At 39.0% G+C, this 19,337-nt stretch overlaps 1 protein-coding gene across 1 annotated transcript in view; it reads right to left on the bottom strand.

Annotated features, from left to right (window-relative positions):
* LOC150097122 (uncharacterized) overlaps positions 1 to 19,337 on the bottom strand; it is a 267,734-nt gene that overhangs the window by 97,246 nt on the left and 151,151 nt on the right. The window contains exons 7-8 of the mRNA XM_090407534.1: positions 18,529 to 18,639; positions 3,216 to 3,317 (exon numbers count right to left, since the gene is read on the bottom strand). Coding sequence (XP_090263660.1) covers positions 3,216 to 3,317; positions 18,529 to 18,639 — 213 coding nt within the window. The remainder of the gene's footprint in view (positions 1 to 3,215; positions 3,318 to 18,528; positions 18,640 to 19,337) is intronic.

Below are 19,337 nucleotides of genomic sequence, written 5' to 3' on the forward strand. Positions count from 1 at the left end.
GCTAAAACGATCTTAGTTCCTGCCTTAAAGGAGGGAGAGGGATCTTAAATTTTGTAGATTATTTAATTACTTCAGGAAGACCATGAAATCACTTTCTTGAGCAATCCTTTTGTGCATTTTAATTACATCCTTAAATTTATTATACTCCATGCAGATGGCAGCATGGTTTTGTGAAGGGATTGATCTTGCCATAGTATTTACTCAATTTCTACGATAAAGTGACAGTTGAGTTACATGAAAGAAATGATACCGCTGGATTTTGCAAAGGCATATGACAAGTACCTATGGATCTCCATTACTTAAACTGGAACAAATTGGATGGCAGATGAAAGGTTAAAAATTTGTGTGCAACACTACTGAATTCAAAAGCAGAAAATTGATGAGGCTAGGGATTAGAGAAGGATACAAGGATTTGAAATACAGAGACCATATTGGAACAGTGGGCAAAACATTTCAAAGGATCACCTGGATGTTGAAGAATACGATGACAAGTAGAGATGTTATTCCTCTTTCTTAAAGCTTTAATGAGCCAATCTGAACTACTGTGTACAGATAAAATCACCTAGATTTCTTAGGAATGCAGAAACATTGTAGAGGATCCAGTGGTAAGTGACCATAATGGTGATTGGTCTGTGAAATTGTTCTGATGGGACTAGGCTGAAAGTTGGGTTACAAAGTTTACTTGATAGAATATGAAAGAAATATAAGGTCCTGATGACCTTTTATAGAGTAGATGCTGAAGAAATTTTCTACTAATAAGACGAGAGAGAACAAGAGGTCACTCCAAGAAGTTATGTAAGAGTATAGTTAACAAGTAGATGCTGCAGTTGCCAGCCTGGTTGGCCGAGTGGTTAGCATATCTGCTCTCCAGCCAATAGGCTGTGAGTACTAATCCCACCGTGGGCATGAATGTTTGTGGCTGTCTATGAAAACCAGCTACTACCCACTACAATCTATGATTGTAGTGGGCAGTAGCTGGTGTTTGTGTAGATGACGATGGTAGTTGCGGTTCATTGTAGTCGGTAGATTGAGTGGTGGAGACAGCAAGTTGTAGAGTAGGTGCCCTCCTCCCTCGAGTCTTTGGACTCACTGAAGGTGTCACATAATAATAATAAGTAGATGAAGATCAGATTTTTTTTGACTTTGGGAGTGGTGAATGAGTGGAATGGGTCATCATTATGAGAGTTTTGTGAATGAGTTTAAGGAGAGAGGGATGATATTTGTAATAATGAATGTCTAGTATAGAAAATTACTCATGTGTCAGATATTCACTGAACCTGCAGCATATCAGAGGACTTGAATTTTTTTTTTTTTTTTTTTTTTCTCTCTTCTCAAGAAATATGCTGCTACCAGCAGGATACCATATTGGAATGAGCTACATGTAATCAGAGGGATGAAGTAGAAATTAATTTATTAATGAAATTTTAATGTACAAATAAGTACCTATGTAGCACAATTGGAAGAGCAATGGTATGTTGCACCCTTCGATTAGAAAAGGCCTAAGTTCGATTCTCATCATGACAGGAAAAATCTTTATATGGACTTTTTCAATTGAAGTGAGTTAGTTGATCTCATATGGAGGTAGCAGGGTTTTTCTCTCTTGGAAACTAGGGTTTTTCATCCCGCATACAGACAAATTGGCCCTTCAGAACACATGCAATTTACAGACAAAAAAATACTAGCTGTGGTGGTGGTGGTGGTGATTGTGGGCTGTAGATGGCGTTCATGTAGGTGATTGTGGGCTGTAGATGGCGTTCATGTAGGTGATTGGTAGTAGAGGTGTCGATGTAGTAGTGGAGACAGTGAGTTGTACAGTAGGTGTCCTCCCATGATGAGTCTTCAGACTCCTTGGAGGTGTCATTAATAATAATAATAAAATATTTCACTATATATATAGCATCATCACTGTAAAGCAGGGTAAAAAGAGAGTGGAGTGTCGGCTGCATTACTCTGATGGGACTTGAAGTAATCGTTCATTGTTGGCCCTTGTAGATGCCATCTTTACTTTGCATGGTAGGCATAGAGGGTGCTTTCATGTGGTTGTTTTTTAATTATAAAAATAACTGATATGAAAAACTTTGGGTACTTACGAGTTGTGTGGAAGTAATTTGCTCTTTAGTACCCTCTGTTAGTTTTCCATTTACTGGTTATTTTGCACAAAAAAAGTTTGCAATTACGATAAAATGCGGGAGCAGAAGTTTAACAAAACTTATTCACAGGCACCACCTATTGGTCTCGATAGGTGGCACCTGTGAATAAGTTTCTGTGAAGAACTTGTTGCAGATGTCTTGCTACAGTTTGTCAAGATATCTGCATACCTGTGCTTGAATGGAGATGGAGCTGACTTGCAAGCTGACCTGCCATGGTGTATCGATTATAACCAAAATCTGTCTTCATGCTCCATCGTAGAGCAAGGACAACCTCTTAGCAAACATCTGGAACACATTCCATTGGTTTGAAATGTTTCCCAGAGCCTAGATACAACGCTATGTGAGATTTCAAATTCTCTGGCAATATCAGTATTCTGTGGCCTTCTTTGATGACGTTACAAGACATCCAAATTTGTAACTTGATTCCTTCATGAAAAGAGCTTCCTTCAAACACGATTCTTTTAGCGCAGTCTTTTACCTTTTATCATGTTGAGTGCTACCATGTGACCCCTTTCCGCACAATTCAAAAATTTGAATGTGTAACTGCTTTCTACTCAAAAACATGAAATAAATCTCTCTCTCTCTCTCTGCTCTGACCACTCCTGTTTCTCTGTTCCTGACACTAATTTCCATTCTTTTCCCTCTCATCATCACCTTTATGCAGTCCATGACTTTTTCCTACCATAATCACTTCTTCATGCTTGTTCTATCTTAATTTCCACAACCTGCTTCACCATCTCTCTCTCCATCTCTTCACTGATCATTGGTTATGCTAACTTTATCTTGACTCTGTGCAATGTCAGCAAACAATAATTCCAAATGTCCAACACTAAAACTATATAATGCAATCCATCAAATTTAAAATATTTCAATTTTCCTTCAAAGTCACTCTATACATTCAAACTGAACACTCTTTGCCTCATAAAACTTAACCATTCATTTTCTCTGGTCTCCTCAACTCAATGTCAGATGTAACATTCAAAAATGGATTTGAAAACATTCAATAACTATTTAAAACTTCATCTCTTTTAATCTGTTTTAATATTTATAAAACAATGTACTTACTGGTTTATAGTTTGGGATGCCATCAGAAATATTCAGTTTAGCTATTTCAGCTTTTAGTTTCCTGCGATGGTTAGGTTTGGTAATGCCTATAGCAGTTAGATCCTATGGATGAAAGAATTTTGTTTTTTGTATAACTGAAATATTAAATCTAGTAAAGTATTCTGGAAAAAATAGTACTAATAATAATATTAATGTTATTAAAATTAAAAATACACCAGGCATCAAAATATTAGAAAAAAATTAATGAATAAATCCACATTCAGCATTTCATAATTAAGCATATTATAAATAACAGCATTTGCTTGTCCCCAAATGTAATATTTTTAACCACTGTACCAGCTTGGCTGTGTATATATACGTTCATAATTACAGGGATGTGAAGTGTCCATTGAAGTCAATATAAGCACTAGATATTATAAAAAAAAATATATGGATATGAAGCATATATTTTTGATATATTTGATCCATATGGCCGTTTAATACAGTTCATGCTCTGAGATACCATTTAGCACATGATGTACTTCTAATGAGAATTTTTTCAATTACGGCTAATAATTCATAATAGCAGTATCAAGATTTTCAGTCACTTTTCAACATTGGGAGGTTGAATTTCCAGTTCAACCTTCCAATGAAGGTTGATATGGATCATAATTTCTTCCAGGTTTATCTTAAAATGTCACTTCCTACCACATGTGACTTGGTGGGAAGCGACATTTTAAGAAAAGCCTAGAAGAAATTATGATCCATTGTTACATTTGTTGATAAAGCTTTGATGAAGATAAACTTATAGAAACTTCATTATTTATTATCAAAATATCGACAATCTGAAAATATTTAGTTCAGCATGATAAATGATGTTTTCCTCAGATAATCTGGTGTAAACAGTAGCATAGAAGATCAAAGTAAATTGGACAATGGTGTTGAGGTGATACAGTTCATTTCAAAACTTTCAAAATTGAGAGGAATGGAAGACATTCAAAAAAATTAAGAAATGTGTAAAAAGGATTAGGTATCGACATTTATTTTAATCATTTAATAGTATTAATTCACAACACAATAAAATCAAAATAAATGGCAGAGGGTTACAAGTGGGGTCCCACAGGGCTCAGTACTAGGACCTATATTGTTTAACCTTTATATCAATGACATTGCCAGTGAATTGCAAGGGGATATTCAGTTGTTTGCAGATGATGCGAAGCTGGGAAGGATTATTAGTAATAGTGCAGATGTGGTAGCCCTGCAAGAGGATTTGAATAATAGATGGGCAAATGAATGGGGGTCTCAGTTTAATGCAGCAAAATGTAAGGTCTTGAGGTTTGGGAAACATCGATGGGACACTGCATACTCTATGGGAGGAGTTATACTGGAGTAGGGGAGACAGGAGATATGGGGTTGATGATTGATAGAAACCTGAAATTTAGGGGACATATTGCAAAGGTGATGAAGGTAACACAGAGGATTGCTGCAATTATGAGAAGGACACTGACCTGCAGAGATAAAAGGGTTATCATTCCATTGTATAAGTCTCTGATCAGACCACACTTAGACTATTGTTCTCAGATTTGGTCCCCAGGATTTGAAGGGGATAAATTAACTGTGGAAAGGGTACAGAGACGGATGACAAAGATGGTTTCAGGACTGTACAATTTTGGTTATGAGAATCGGCTGAAGGAATGTGGACTGCAGAGTTTGGTGGATAGAAGAAGGAGAGGTGATATGATTGAGACTTTTAAACTGTTGAGAGGTGGTTACAGGGTTGACACTGGGGAGTTCTTTCGCTTGGTTGAACAGCGGGAGGGAGTGATGACAAGAGGCCATCCCTGGAAGTTACAAAAGGAAACTGTGAGCAAGAGGGTGAGGAGTGGTTTCTTTGCATGGAGGGTGGTTGAACCGTGGAATGCATTGCCTGATGAAGTGGAGTGGTAAGAGCGAGAATGGTCAATGAGTTCAAGGAGTGATATGATAGACTTTGTGTTTCTTAGAGGGGGACCTCCCCTCAATGAGTCTTGATAGACTTTGTGTTTCTTAGCAAGGACCTCCCACGATGAGTCTTTTGACTCCATGGAGGCCTGAATAATAATAAATGATAATAAATAATAAACTGGTGATATTTCATGGCATCTTTGGAGTAGCACACTCATCACAGAATGCAAGGCACTAACAATCAAGTGCAGATAAAAGAAATAACATTTACCATGGCTAACATCTATAATAAGCTAACTTTTTTCATGAGGAAAGTGGAAGACTTGCCAGGAAAGGTAGCTAAACTAATGAATTAATATAACCACCGCATCCTTTTAAACCACACATCAAACTAGCAACCCTTCACTATTAGCATAATCTGATTCAGTATCAGGTTACATTCAGTAATTTTGTTTCTTTCTCTTAGAACTAAATGTATAATTGCATTACCAGTTCAAAATGGGCAATCCCCAGTGGGAAAGCCTAGAGTTTGAGCAGGCATTCACGCAGTTCAGAAAATTCTATGAATTCTTCCAGGTAAAATGGCCAACCAATTGCAAGTTGAGTTTGCGAAAGGCCAGAAAAAGACCAGAGTCCCAGACCTTTCAAATTGTCTAAGAAGTAACCCAGGAAACAACTAATGCAAAGTCAGCAAAAAACTGCTCTTGCAGCTGCCATCACAAATGTGCCATATGCAAATTCCATCTGACTACTGGATTAAATTAAAAATCTTATTCATGAAAAGAACCAAGTCAGACATTAATACCACATAATGCTAGATCCACAATACCAACAAGAACTCACTAGGGCTATGACCATAGCTTAATATAGTATTAGTATTACTTCCAAGCCTTTATAGAGTCCAAAGACTCTTCATGGTAAGTTTGAACATTCACAGACCACAATAACTATTATGCCTTGCCTTTAATACATTCAGTGTTGAACACTCACCACCATGGCAATAGATTCCACTCATTCACCACCTGCCAAGCAAAAATTCTCCTTTTCATTTCCTTGCTCACATAACCTTTGCATAGTTTTCTGGGATTAACTCTCATTCTCACATCACCCATTATCCTAAGCAATAATTTTCCTATATCTGTTTGACAGACTCCTCTCATCAACATATACATCTCAATCATAGACCCCTCCTCCTCCTCCTCCTTCTACCCACCTTATCCTTATTCACCAAGCTTTGAAGACCACACTCTTGCAATCTGTCCTCATAGTCGATATCCCAGAGTTCTGATACAGTGTTAGTTATTTGTCTCTGCACTTTTTCCAATGTTTCCTTACCTCAAATATAGCCAAGTGACCAGATCTATGCAGAGAAATCCAAATGAGGCCTAATTCATGCCTTATACTATGAGCGCTCATTTCCTTATCCATAAATGTCAGCATTCTTTGCATTATAGCAGCAATTTTCTGATTAACCCTTACAACTTTTGCAATGTGTTTCCTGAACTTTAGTTCCCTATCTAACAAAATCCCCAGATCCTCTCTTCTGCCTCCTGCAGCAAAGTTCCTCCAATATGGTAAACTTCATTCTATCTTGTGACAATATTCTCATTCCTCTTGTAATAACAACAACAACAAAAAAAACAAAAAAAAAAACATCAGAACTTTCTGACATTGCTCCTACTAATTTAGCATCATTAGCAACCAACTGAATATCTCCTTTCAAGCTATGAACTATATCATTTATATATAAGTTAAACAACAGTGGTCCCAAAAGAACCCTGTTGGATCCCACTTGTCACCTTCTTTCTTCAGGACACTGCACAGCCATACACAACTTGCTGGCTCTTATCAGTCAACCATCCCTGTACCAAGCTACCAAAATTCCATCCATCCCTCATATTGCTGAATTTCAACAGTAGTTTATCATGCGGTACTTGATCAAATGTTTTAGCAAAATACAGATAATCATGGTACAAGCATCTCCTCTGTGCAACACACTAACCACCCTATTATAAACCCATGCTGCTCTCTTGAAAAATGCACTTAAAAACTATTGGAATCAGCAGTGGAAGACAAAACTTCAATCATTAAATGCAGAGCCCCTCGTACCTTATTGACACTGAGTGTACTCAGTATTCGGAATACATCCTCTTCATTCACGTCTAATGCTTCACCACTCGTTATGTTTCCAGTATAAAAGCCTGTAGTACTAGGATGGAACATTCTAATAAAGCGATCATTAAATAGCTCAACTATTCCCATCCCCATCCAGGAATATAATCCGTCCACTATCGTATTTCTTCTTACTTTCTACATCAAAAAATGCCATGAGATTCTCCTTGGATTGCAGTGTCAATTTCCTCTTATATTCTAATTTTTCTCTCATTACGATACTAGTTGCTTTCCTAGCATGAGCCTTATATTCCTCATGCAACTGTCCTCCACCTCTCTCTTTATATACCTTCTACAATCTCTTCTTATTTTTCTGCAATTTCCTTTGTCATCCATCTAACTCCAAGTTGCTTTATCTTTTTCACTCAAGGTATACAGTCTGCCATTGCCATCAACAATTTTTTCTTATGTATCTCCAATGCACTAATGATCCTTCTTCCTTTAAATTCTTTCAACCATCAAACTGCTGCCATCTAAGTTTCTTCTAAGCTAAGTCTATGATAGTCACCTGCCTTATAATTCCACATAACTTTCTTAAGTTTTGTGGAATTAGTCATCCCCGAAGTGAAGACTACATGGTCACTCTTACCAACAGGGAGCAAGTATGTCACAGTCAGATCCTCCGACGCTATGACCAAATCCAGAACTCTTGATCCTCATGTTGGTATTACAATATGCTGCCCAAGACAGTTGTCCCTCAAGAAATCTAAAAATTCAGTTCCTTATTACTACATGCTGTCATCTCTGCCCAGTTTATATCACTAAGTCCCCAATAATGATCGATCGCTTTGTACTTGTCTAATTTGCCTAAACATTTCCTGCTCATCATCATCTATACTTTCTGGTCTTTAGCAATATATCATTACATAGCTTGTCCTATAAACAGCCAACTCACACCATACACTCTCAAAGCGCCATTAGTGTTATTTTCAACGAGATTCTCCACCCTGCGAGTATGTAGGTCCAAGTGTAGACCTGGTAAGTGCACAATTCAGCTCTTATCATGAGTAACACCCCACCACCACATTGCTTATCTTCCCTATCCTGCCGAAATATTATTCTTATTATTATCCATAGACCGCATGGAGTCAAAGACTCATTTGGAGGTCCTTTTGTCACACACACAGCTCATCATACAACACATTCAAATTCTCTGCAGACACTACACTCTCAGGAAAGGCATTCCGATCATTCACAACTCTGCATGCAAAAAACCTGCTTCTCACTCCCCTGCTCACACCCTCCTTATACAAATTTCAGGAATGACCTCTGGTTCTCCCCTGATTTCCCACCATTTTATGAAAAATCTCTTCAATGTTAATCCTATAACAACCCCTTACCAACTTATATGTCTCTATCATATCACCATTCTTCCTCCTATCCACTAGACTCTGTAAATTGCATCTTCTCAACCTTTCCTCATATTCAACATTCCAGAGATCAGAAACTACCTTAGTGAGTTGCCTTTGGACCCTTTTCAAACATCTCTTCATCCTTTTGAAAAACCATTTGATCTGTGCACAGTAGTCCATATGTGGCCTAATCAAAGTGTCATACAGTGAAAAAGAATCTCCTTACTTCTACAAGTCAGTATCCTCCAAACCATTTCCAGAATTATTTTCTGTTGTCCTTGCAATTTTGGCAATATGTCCCCTAAATTTCAGATCCTTATCCACTATCACCCCAAGATCTCTTATTTCCTCCACCTCCAACAATATATTCCCACCAAGCATAAATTCTACATCCCATCTTTGTTTTTTCCCAAATTTAAAACCATTGTACAACATTGAGCTCGCATCTCCATTCCCGTGCCCTTTCACTCAATTTATTCACGTCTTCTTGTAAGGCCACAAACATCTTCTCTACTCTTCATAGTTCGTCCCAACTTTGAATCATCTGCAAACAACTGACTATCCCCATCTAAATCTTTGCCAATATCATTAACATACAGGTTAAACAGCAATGGCCTTAAAACAGACCCCTGAGGCACACCACTCTTCTTTATGGGGGATATTGCTCCCCCCATACACAACTTGCTGATACCTATCAGATAGCCAGTCTCCAATCCAATGCACTAATCCAGTGGTTCTCAAACTTTTTATCTCTGAGCCCCACAAGACAAGAGAAAACACTGTCAGCCCCCACCCCCGGCCTGCCGGTTTTATTTATCAAAATAGAAGTTATACTAAGTTTGACGTTTCAATCAGTTTATTTTGTGCTTTCTACATGCTATTTAACAGTAATAATTAAAGTATCACAATATTAGGCCTACAATAAAAATTAGTTTTAACACTTGCAATTAACCAAATTATGTATTGAAATGAAACAATATTTAACTAACAAGCATTTAATTTTTCTCTGAAAAAATAATCAAACCTTTAAATGTCAATGTCTAATGTGATGGATGGGCCTGCTTTTGAGAACAAAGTTTATCAAAACGTGGTGTAATATCAGAAATTTCCTACAGAAATTATCTGTAGGAAAGTATGCTGTGCCTCCCTTTCAAGCTATTCACCCCCCCTGGGGGGATCGTTCCCCACAGTTTGAGAACCACTGCACTCATCTAATATCCAACCTCATCCACTCTCATTTGACTATCAACTTATCATGTGGTAATCTATCAAAAGTTTTTGCAAAACCTAAGTATACTACTGTGTATCCCTCTCCTCTGTCCAAGGAAGCTGTCACCTTATTGAATAAGTAAATAAATTACTAAAACATGACCTTTAGCAAATCCATGCTGTCCATCAAAGATAATACATTGTTGTCAACCCAATTCTGGATCTTAGTTCTCACCAGATTCTCCAACAACTTAACCACAACACCTGACACACAAGGCCTATAATTTGATGCCCGAGTTCTATCACCTCCCTTATGAAGTGGCATAATCTTGCCCCCCTTCCACTCCTTTGGAACTTGACCCAATGCAAGATTTATATTAAAAAAATATGTGAAGGCAAATGTCAACTCCCTGGCACATTCCTTCAGAATATGTGGTGATATATTATCAAGTCCCACAGCACAACCTTATTAACATCAAGTTTGCTGAAATTCCCATACACCTGTTGCTCACTTTCAGTCAGTCTCTCTTCCTCATCATCAACTGCTCTCAATCTCTCCATGATGTCACAATCACAAGAATGAAAGACCTTTATGAACTGCTCATTAAGTATCTCCACTATATCTTCCACAGCAGTTATCCTTATACCATTTTCTCCAATCAATGTCATCCTTCCATAATCATTCTTTGTGTTTTTGCTGGCTACATCGAAAAAACTCTCTAGGATTCTTTTTGGCTTCATTAATTAACTGCTGTTCATACTTCACTTTTGCTACCCTTAGCAACCAAGTCACCCTTCTTGCTTGGTCTTTGTAATCCTCATGGAATTGGTTATTACCACTTCTCTTATGCTGCCTCTTTTCTCTGTATCGCATGCTTAATCTTTTGATTCATCCATTTCACCTACCTTACTTAACCTTCTGACCCTTGGAATACATTTAGACATCGCTTCTACTAGATAGTTCTTGAATATACCCCAACTTGCATTGATCTTTTTTCCAGCTTACTCCTCATTCCATGCTACTCCTGCAATCTGTCTCCTGAGCTCCTTATAATCACCAGCCTTGTCGTTTCACATATATTCTTTTCTCACAGAGGTCCTCACACTGCTGGCAACCACCCAGGTAATCACTTCATGATCACTCTCACCAACTGGAGGGTGATTTGACACCTCATTTATAATTACATCCTCTGATGAGATGATCAAATCCAAAGTCCTCAATCCTTGTGCCCTCTGTTACATACTGTCTGAGGTATACCCTATATTATACCCTTTGATTGCCTATACTTTATGCTATACCCTTCAATTACTATCCCTGTTAGAACATTCTCCTCAGTTAACCAAGAGTCACTGATACCAACAACCTTTGGACAGATTAAGTCAATCAATGCCACAAACTCATTTCCTTTATTCTGTAATGCTCCTAGCATTTGTATACAGAAAAACTAATGTCAACATTCTTATAGACATTATTACTCTTCTCATACTCCACGTGGCTCTGTAATATAGTGTACACTCCCTCATTTCTCAAGACACTATCCCCACATGAGGCTATCCTTGCAACATTACACATGTGCAATTCTAGCTTCCCTGTCCTGACATGCTTACTTGTCCAGAAAACAATAGTCTCTTCATATGCTGGCACAATTCTACATTCAAATGCAATCCATCTCTTGTACACAGCTCCCATCTATCCTCAAACATACTCCACACATCCACATATTCCAGACCCCTTTAGATGATAGTGTGAATGTGCAGTTTCCTGCACATTCACACTATCATCACATTCATCATCACCACTTTTCTTCTCCACTCCACATTATCATACAGGGGCAACACACTCACTATCTTTCCTCGGACACATTTCTGCTGCAGTGTTGAACATCAACCTCAAATCTTGTGCTACACAATTCACACTACCTCTCAGACCATTTGTCCCAACCATTACTATCATCTCCTCCACACTTTCACCTCTCCTCCCTGCCACTGCCACAATCTCTATTGTTCCACCAGGCAAGCACTCCTCTGGCACTCTTCTCTACACACCCTGAATCATTGAATCTGCATACATGGCACTCTGAATAGATTCATTCATTCATTCATCCTTCTCTCATTGGCATCCCTGACTTTTAAGGCTTTCAATCTCTCTCTCTCTCCTTTCTCTTTCACTCTCCCCCCTCCCTCTCACCTCTGTATCTCTTGTTTCTACACTATCTCATCTTTCTGCAGTTTCCTTTCTTCCACTGTCTCTCCTATTCACTCACCTTCCTTTCTCCTTTGATCTCTGATACTATTGTCTTACACCTACTATTGTTCATCTAACACCAGTGTTACGTCGCCACTTCACGGAATATTTGTTCTGAGCCTTGTATATGGCCTGTTAGCGTGCTTTCCTGTGACCTGGGATCTAAAGCTCCCTTGCATCACAGACTCTAACAAAGTTGTTTGTTCTGTGCCAGTTAGAGTCCTCCCTTGAATGTCGCAGGCCCTTCCTGAATCCGACGTTTATCTTACTTGACCCAAGTCAGGTAGAACGGTGTACAGATTCAGGAATTTTGCAGTCGTGCCCTCTCCTAGCTGTACAAAATTTATTTAGATACTCTTCCCCTTTTATCACAGTTCGTGTGTTGGTGAGTGGCAATGTCATTCTCAAACACAATTCAGTGACCAGGATTTAACAAGAAACACAAAGTTTAATTTTAACAAGATTAGGACACATAGAACATAAATCATTCAATCAGTTAATTGTTATTTCAAACTTTAACCGCTCTACATGGTAATACATGACAAATTTCAAACAGGACAAGATTGCTATTTTCTAAGAATGTTATAGATATAAGCATATACTATTAATTATCTGAACATGCATCTCTGGAGAGATCGCTAAAGTGACACATATATGCACGATGTGAAGATCACATGACATGGGTCTTCGGACTACCAGTCCAAGGTCTCTATAAGTTCAAATACCGACAAATAGTCTCAGCTTCCTTTGCTAATGAAAGGTCCTAGCTGCTTCCCCCTTCAACATTTAACATATTTTAGATATAGCAAAGTTTTACATTACCATTTGGTGCAGTCACACTTCGTCACCACGTGCGAGTCACGTGCAAACCCTGGTTGGACTTTACTCACTTTTTGGAGCACTCTCCCTTTTGGATCAATGCACACTGGAACTTTGTTGTCGGTGGGAATTTTTCGTCATGCATCTCCGGGACTTATGAACCCTTCTACAAGAACATGGCGGTTGAGGTTCCACTTGGTCCCGAGCTTCTTCATCGGTCTGCACTGAGAGGTTTTTGTCGGACTTCATCTGACCGTCTGCACTGGCACCCCTTTGTTCTATGGCCGATGCTTCCTGCCCTCTGTGCTTCGATCACATCCCCAGTTTTTTTCTCCTTCCTGCTTCACATTCCCTCTACTCTCTCTCTCTCTCTTTTTTCCGACCACCAACTCCTATTGTACTGCAGCTTTCAGTCACGGTCGTTTCGATGACGTGCAACGTCATCGAAATGACCTCCCTCGATGAGTCTTTGGACTCCCTGGAGGTGTCTAATAATAATAATGTCTCCCAGCACCTCCAACTGCCTGCATTTCATGCACACATGCACATTTCCATCTGGCACCTACCACTTTCTTAATGGACATGCACATACTGCACGTATCAAGCTACAAAATCATCAACTAGGTTACAAATATCATCATCTTTAAATGGGGGAGAATTAGGGCAAGTACTAAAACTGGTGGCAACCATGTTGAATATAATCGCTACATGCGGAAACAACACTGAGATTGTAAAATCCTAGCTAAATAGTCTCTTATGTTACAGAATTATAAAAAAATTGTTAAGTCAAATAGTGCCAACTTAAAAATCAGTATTATCATGAAATAAACACAATAATATCTTTCCTTACTACCAATACTTATCTTTTTTTAATGGCTTGCATCACTCATTGCATCCATTTTTGCACACACACACACACACACACACACACACACACACACACTAGAGATGCTGGAGTCATTTGTGAATGCTTTGTTGGAAATCAGTTCAAAGTGAAGTATGACGGGTATTGTGCAAATGATGGTTAGCACTAGGTGAAATGTTAATGAGCTTTCCATGATGAGTCTGTGGGCTTACCCACATAATAATAATAAAATAATTGTTCAACAAACAGTCTGCATGTGGAATATATACCTGACAAACATTCCAAAGAGGTCACCAAAACAAAATGAATTTTAAAAAAACAACTGGTAAAACTTATGTCTCCAGCATTATAATAATGAATATTGTAATTAATTAACTATCATACTGCTGGGTAATTAATATCCACTGATATAGGCATCTTACCTCAGGTGTCATATGTGGCCAACCTAGCTAGACAGACCCTTGTTCAGGATCTAACAAGAAACGGAGCCTAAATAACAAAAATACCTGTACTGCTGGTGAAAATTGTACTAGAAAGAAATAAGGAAAAAGGGGGGAGAAGTGTATGATATAACTGTCCATTAAATGTAATTTTATTCACCCAATGGAGGGAAGCATTGTATAATATTAAAATGTGCGATTCAAAAAGGGAAATATATGTGTGTGAGTTGGAAAAATAATATGTGTGAACAGAATTAGAAGAATAATATATGTAAGTTACAACAAACAAAGAAAAAAATGTGTTGATGATCAATCCAAGGACAGATTCTATGACACTATGCATGCCACAGTGATGACTAAGAGCCCTAGGGTCATGACCTTGACAAACCCACTGTTGAACCTCACAAGCAAGATTTCACAAATTCTTAGGGAGGAGCTCTCTCACGGGTTTGGGATGAAGGACTTCGATGCGACCGTGACTGTAAGCTGCAGGAGAAAAAAGGAGTTGAGGGTTGGAAAATCACGAGAGCAGGAAGAAGTGGTGAAGGAGGTAACACATGCGAAGGATGTCCGATGAGGGATTAAGGTTCGGATCCAAGTGAAACCCGAACCGTAATGTTTCCCCCCTGAACAGTAGTGAAGTTCCATACAAGCACCTCAGATGTTTCCTAACGGTGGCAAAAATCCAGTGCACATCAATCCATGAGATGGGAAAGCAATCTGTAGAGTGAATAAAAAAAAAAAAAGGCCAACCAGGATATGCACGTGGCGACTGCGTGAGACTGTATGCTGCAAGAAATGGTAAAGTGATTTTGACCTATCTAAAAGTAATTGAAAGTTTATTTTTCACTTGGTCAGACTATAATGAATTTAGTTTAATCCTTTATCCAAGTGTGTACAAACAAAGTTTGCGCCTGAAAGTATCTTCAGGACTGGGGTAAAGTGGTACAACACCGGGCGACTCCTTGCAAAGGTGGAGCAAGCTACCAACACACCTATCTCAGTATCTCCCATAATGCAAAACACATCTCCCTGCAGATATGTATAATGTTATGCATTAAGGGAAGGGTTACTACCTAGACTAGTTTCGATCTTCATTAAGGTCTCTTCAGTGGGAGCCAGGCCCAAGTGGAGATACCAAGGCAGAAGCATTAGCAAGGTCATCTCCTCCTATAGGAGCCGCCAAACGGTGTGAAATAAATTTTGTTAGAGTCCACGACCCAGGGATAGTTTTAGGATTTCTGGTCACAAGGAAGCAATTGAAAGCTTGTATATAAAATATAAGATCAAAACCACGAACACCAAATCTAACAATAGTGCAGCAGTCGACCAGGATGTTATTAGGTCCAAAGAAAAATACATAATAATTTTGATCTATCACAGTGAGTAGGTCTCGATCTCAAACACAACAACCAGGCAGTGCAAAAATAACAGATAGAATAAGCCAAGAGTACAAGTATGGCTAGACCATCGAGTTCAGAACTGAGTGACCCTGATTTCTTAAACCCAACAAATAATTCCCCAATTCTCCAGAGATGATACCGATGATGTCAAAGCATTTTTTGACTACGTTGAGGAACTTAGACAAATAGGACATTGGAGCAACTTTCAGCTACTCGTCCTCCTGCGCAGCAAACTAGTCGGTAGGGCAAAATCCTTTTTCTGCTCATCCCCCATACTAAAGCAAACACTAGAATATCAAAGATTCAAAGAAACCCTAATCTCCCAGTTTTCAAAAACAAAAAATGTTGGACCCAACCTTTGGAAACTCCAAAAGATAGTCCAGAAAGAAAAGGAAGGAGTTTCTGAATTTTAAAACAGGCTAATCACTCTGGCGAACACCGTAAGTGTACCCGACGAGGAAAGACGTCACCTCGATTGGGCCGTTTTTCAACACTTCCGAATAGGGCTAAAGCAAGATCTGAAAGAAATAGCATTTGGAAAAGGAATAAGTGATATGAAAAAGCTGCTATGATGCAGTATTAGAGAGGGAACAGTTGCTCGGGATATTTGCCCTGCAACCGCCATAGGCTCCGTCAACGTGATCAGAGACAACAGGGATACCAATAGGGACCACGCACCTAACAAAACAGAAATAAATAGGAAGGGGAGACAAAGGTGCCTAAGAAATGAAGAGAAACTCGAGACAGAATCAATCTGTAGCATCAACCTTAAGCCCTGTGACATCAACGAGGTTCATTCTATCGTCAAACAGGAGATTGGGAAAATGCAACAACCTCTTATTGAGCGGCTAGACACCATGCTCGATAAATTGAAGATGATCCCTACTGAGAATCAGGAGAACATTCCATACCATGAGGAGAAGATCATAGTATAGTGAAAAGGGAAGTTGAAAGGCTGCAAACACCTTTGTTTGTAAAAATAGACACCCTCATGAAAAAATCCGACTAACGACCCCCCCTCCGATTTTGCCTCAGGCAGTGAGAAAAAGAAGGGAATATCGCAAGGACCCCCCCCCCCCCCCGATGCTATTCCTGTAACAAATTGGGTCACATAGCACGTGACTGCCATATACCTCAACTGGTAGAACTCAGGCTAGATATCAAGCAGCAGAGGCAACATCGTATGTGTGCACAAGATCTCAAAGGAAAAGGGAAGAAAAAAAGGGTAAGCAGACTCCAGGTATGACCATTGACGTGACAACATATGGGAGAAACCTTAAGGGAATTATTGACACTGGGTCACAATACTCTATGATTCCCAAGAGGGTCATCAGAGATATGGGACCAGGAATGAGTAGAAGAGTAAGACACAAAAAATCCCATCAAGGTCTCAGGCATATCCCCTTCCCCCGCAACGCAAATTACCAGAAGTATCAGGCTGAGGGTAAGTTTGCCGAAGTTCAGCCTCTGTGCATGGCACTTTCCTCGTCATACCCACAGGTTCATTACCCTACGTAGAACTAATTCTGGGGGATGATTTTCTTGAAAGAAATGGCTTCGCTTGTAGCTATCCAGGAAGGGTGATCAAATTCAAGGGAAGTCCTGTTATGATGAGACCGACACTGGGAAACCCAAACAGAGAGGGTGCTTCTTTGGTCCGTGTGGCTGACAAAGCGAGGGAATCTATCCCATCCAAGGAAAGGCAATATCCTATTGGTAAAACCCAACCGGAATTGGAAGGCTTTGTTCCACCTTCGAAGGTAAAAGAAATCAAAGTGCTGAACTACGAAGGGAGCGCTCAGGCAGATGGAAGCCGTGTCATGGACCAAAGGCACGATAATAACTGCGTGGAGATAGAAGGTAGTATATACACTGGACTTGCTAGGAAGCAACAATACTCTGATAAAGAAAAGGGTAAAGGAAGGGAAAAGGAAATGGGGGCAACCACTCACAGATTAAAGAAAATTCTTTTGATGAAAGAAAAATTTTAAGAAAAAGGGTGGGGGGTCCTTTGTTAGCTCGTGAATGAAGCCTGCCTAGCTAGACAGACCCTTGTTCAGGATCTAACAAGAAACGGAGCCTAAATAACAAAAATACCTGTACTGCTGGTGAAAATTGTACTAGAAAGAAATAAGGAAAAAGGGGAGGAAGTGTATCATATAACCCATTAAATGTAATTTTATTCACCCAGTGGAGGGAAGCATTGTATAATATTAAAATGTGTGATTCAAAAAGGGAAATATATGTGTGTGAATTGGAAAAATAATATGTGTGAACAGAATTAGAAGAATAATATATGTAAGTTACAACAAACAAAGAAAAAAAATGTGTTAACGATCAATCCAAGGACAGATTCTATGAAACTATGCATGCCACAATGATGACTAAGAACCCTAGGGTCATGACCTTGACAAATCCACTGTTGATTCTCACAAGCAAGATTTCACAAATTCTCAGGGAGGAGCTCTCACAGGTTTGGGATGAAGGACTTCGATGCGACCGTGACTGTAAACTGCAGGAGAAAAAAGGAGTTGAGGGTCAGAAAATGGCGAGAACAGGAAGAAGTGGTGAAGGAGGGAAGACGTGCGAAGGATGTCCAACAAAGGATTAAGGTTCGGATCCAAGTGAAACCCACACCATTATGTTCCCACCTGAACGGTAGTGAAGTTCCACACAAGCACCTCAGATGTTTTGTAACAGTGGCAAAAATCCAGTGCATGTGGAATATATACCTGACAAACTTTCCAAAGAGGTCACCAAAACAAAATGAACTTTAAAAAAACAACTGGTAAAACTTATGTCTCCAGCATTATAATAATGAATATTGTAATTAATTAACTACCATACTGCTGAGTAATTAATATCCAGTGATATAGGCATCTTACCTCAGGTGTCATACGTGATATGGTGGGCATGTCGTATCCTGCTTGAAGGAAATACTGGATGTATTCCTCAAAATGGAGACTAGTCAGCCAACTTGTTAGGATTTCTTCATCCTGAAGGAAATAAAAATGCTACAGATCACTGAAAACAGGGTAAGTTTTGTAGCACTGTGTGGAAAAGAAACCATAATGTTAAAAATTAGCCCAGTGATTATTGTACAATCAGTGGGCTAACTAATACTAGACCACTTCATGGGAATTTAAAAAATCATAATAAAGAGAGAGAAATTTAATATCTAAGTTACACTTCATGTTACCAATATTTTTCTCAGCACTGTATCTGTACATGATGAAATGAGTACTTCTTAGAATATAAATCACATTAGAAACATGAGCTTCATTGTTAGTAGAGTAACTGTGGCAGTAAGGAAGTGATGACATTTACATTAACTCGCCTAACCATTCTTACAAGAGCTCTTACCAAAGCTGTATTTCTAAAAAGGCTCCTGTGTTTTGACAACTGAACAAAGAATTCGAATTATAATATTACGTGCAATATTTGAAAATATAACATTATTATTATTATTATTCAGGCCTCCAAGGAGACAAAAGACTCATCGAGGGAGGTCCTTCCTAAGACATAAAGTCTGCCAAGACTCATCGAGGGGAGGTCCCCCCCCTGAGAAACACAAAGTCTATCATACCACTCTTAAAACTCACTGACCGTTCTCGGTCCCACCACTCCATCAGGCAATGCATTCCACGGCTCAACCACCCTCCACACAAACAAACCACTCCTTACCCTCTTGCTC

Source organism: Typopeltis vanoorti, chromosome 17 (assembly GCF_054136105.1).
Source record: "Typopeltis vanoorti isolate ZY-2024b chromosome 17, IOZ_Tvanoo_1.0, whole genome shotgun sequence".
NCBI classification, from domain to species: domain Eukaryota; kingdom Metazoa; phylum Arthropoda; class Arachnida; order Uropygi; family Thelyphonidae; genus Typopeltis; species Typopeltis vanoorti.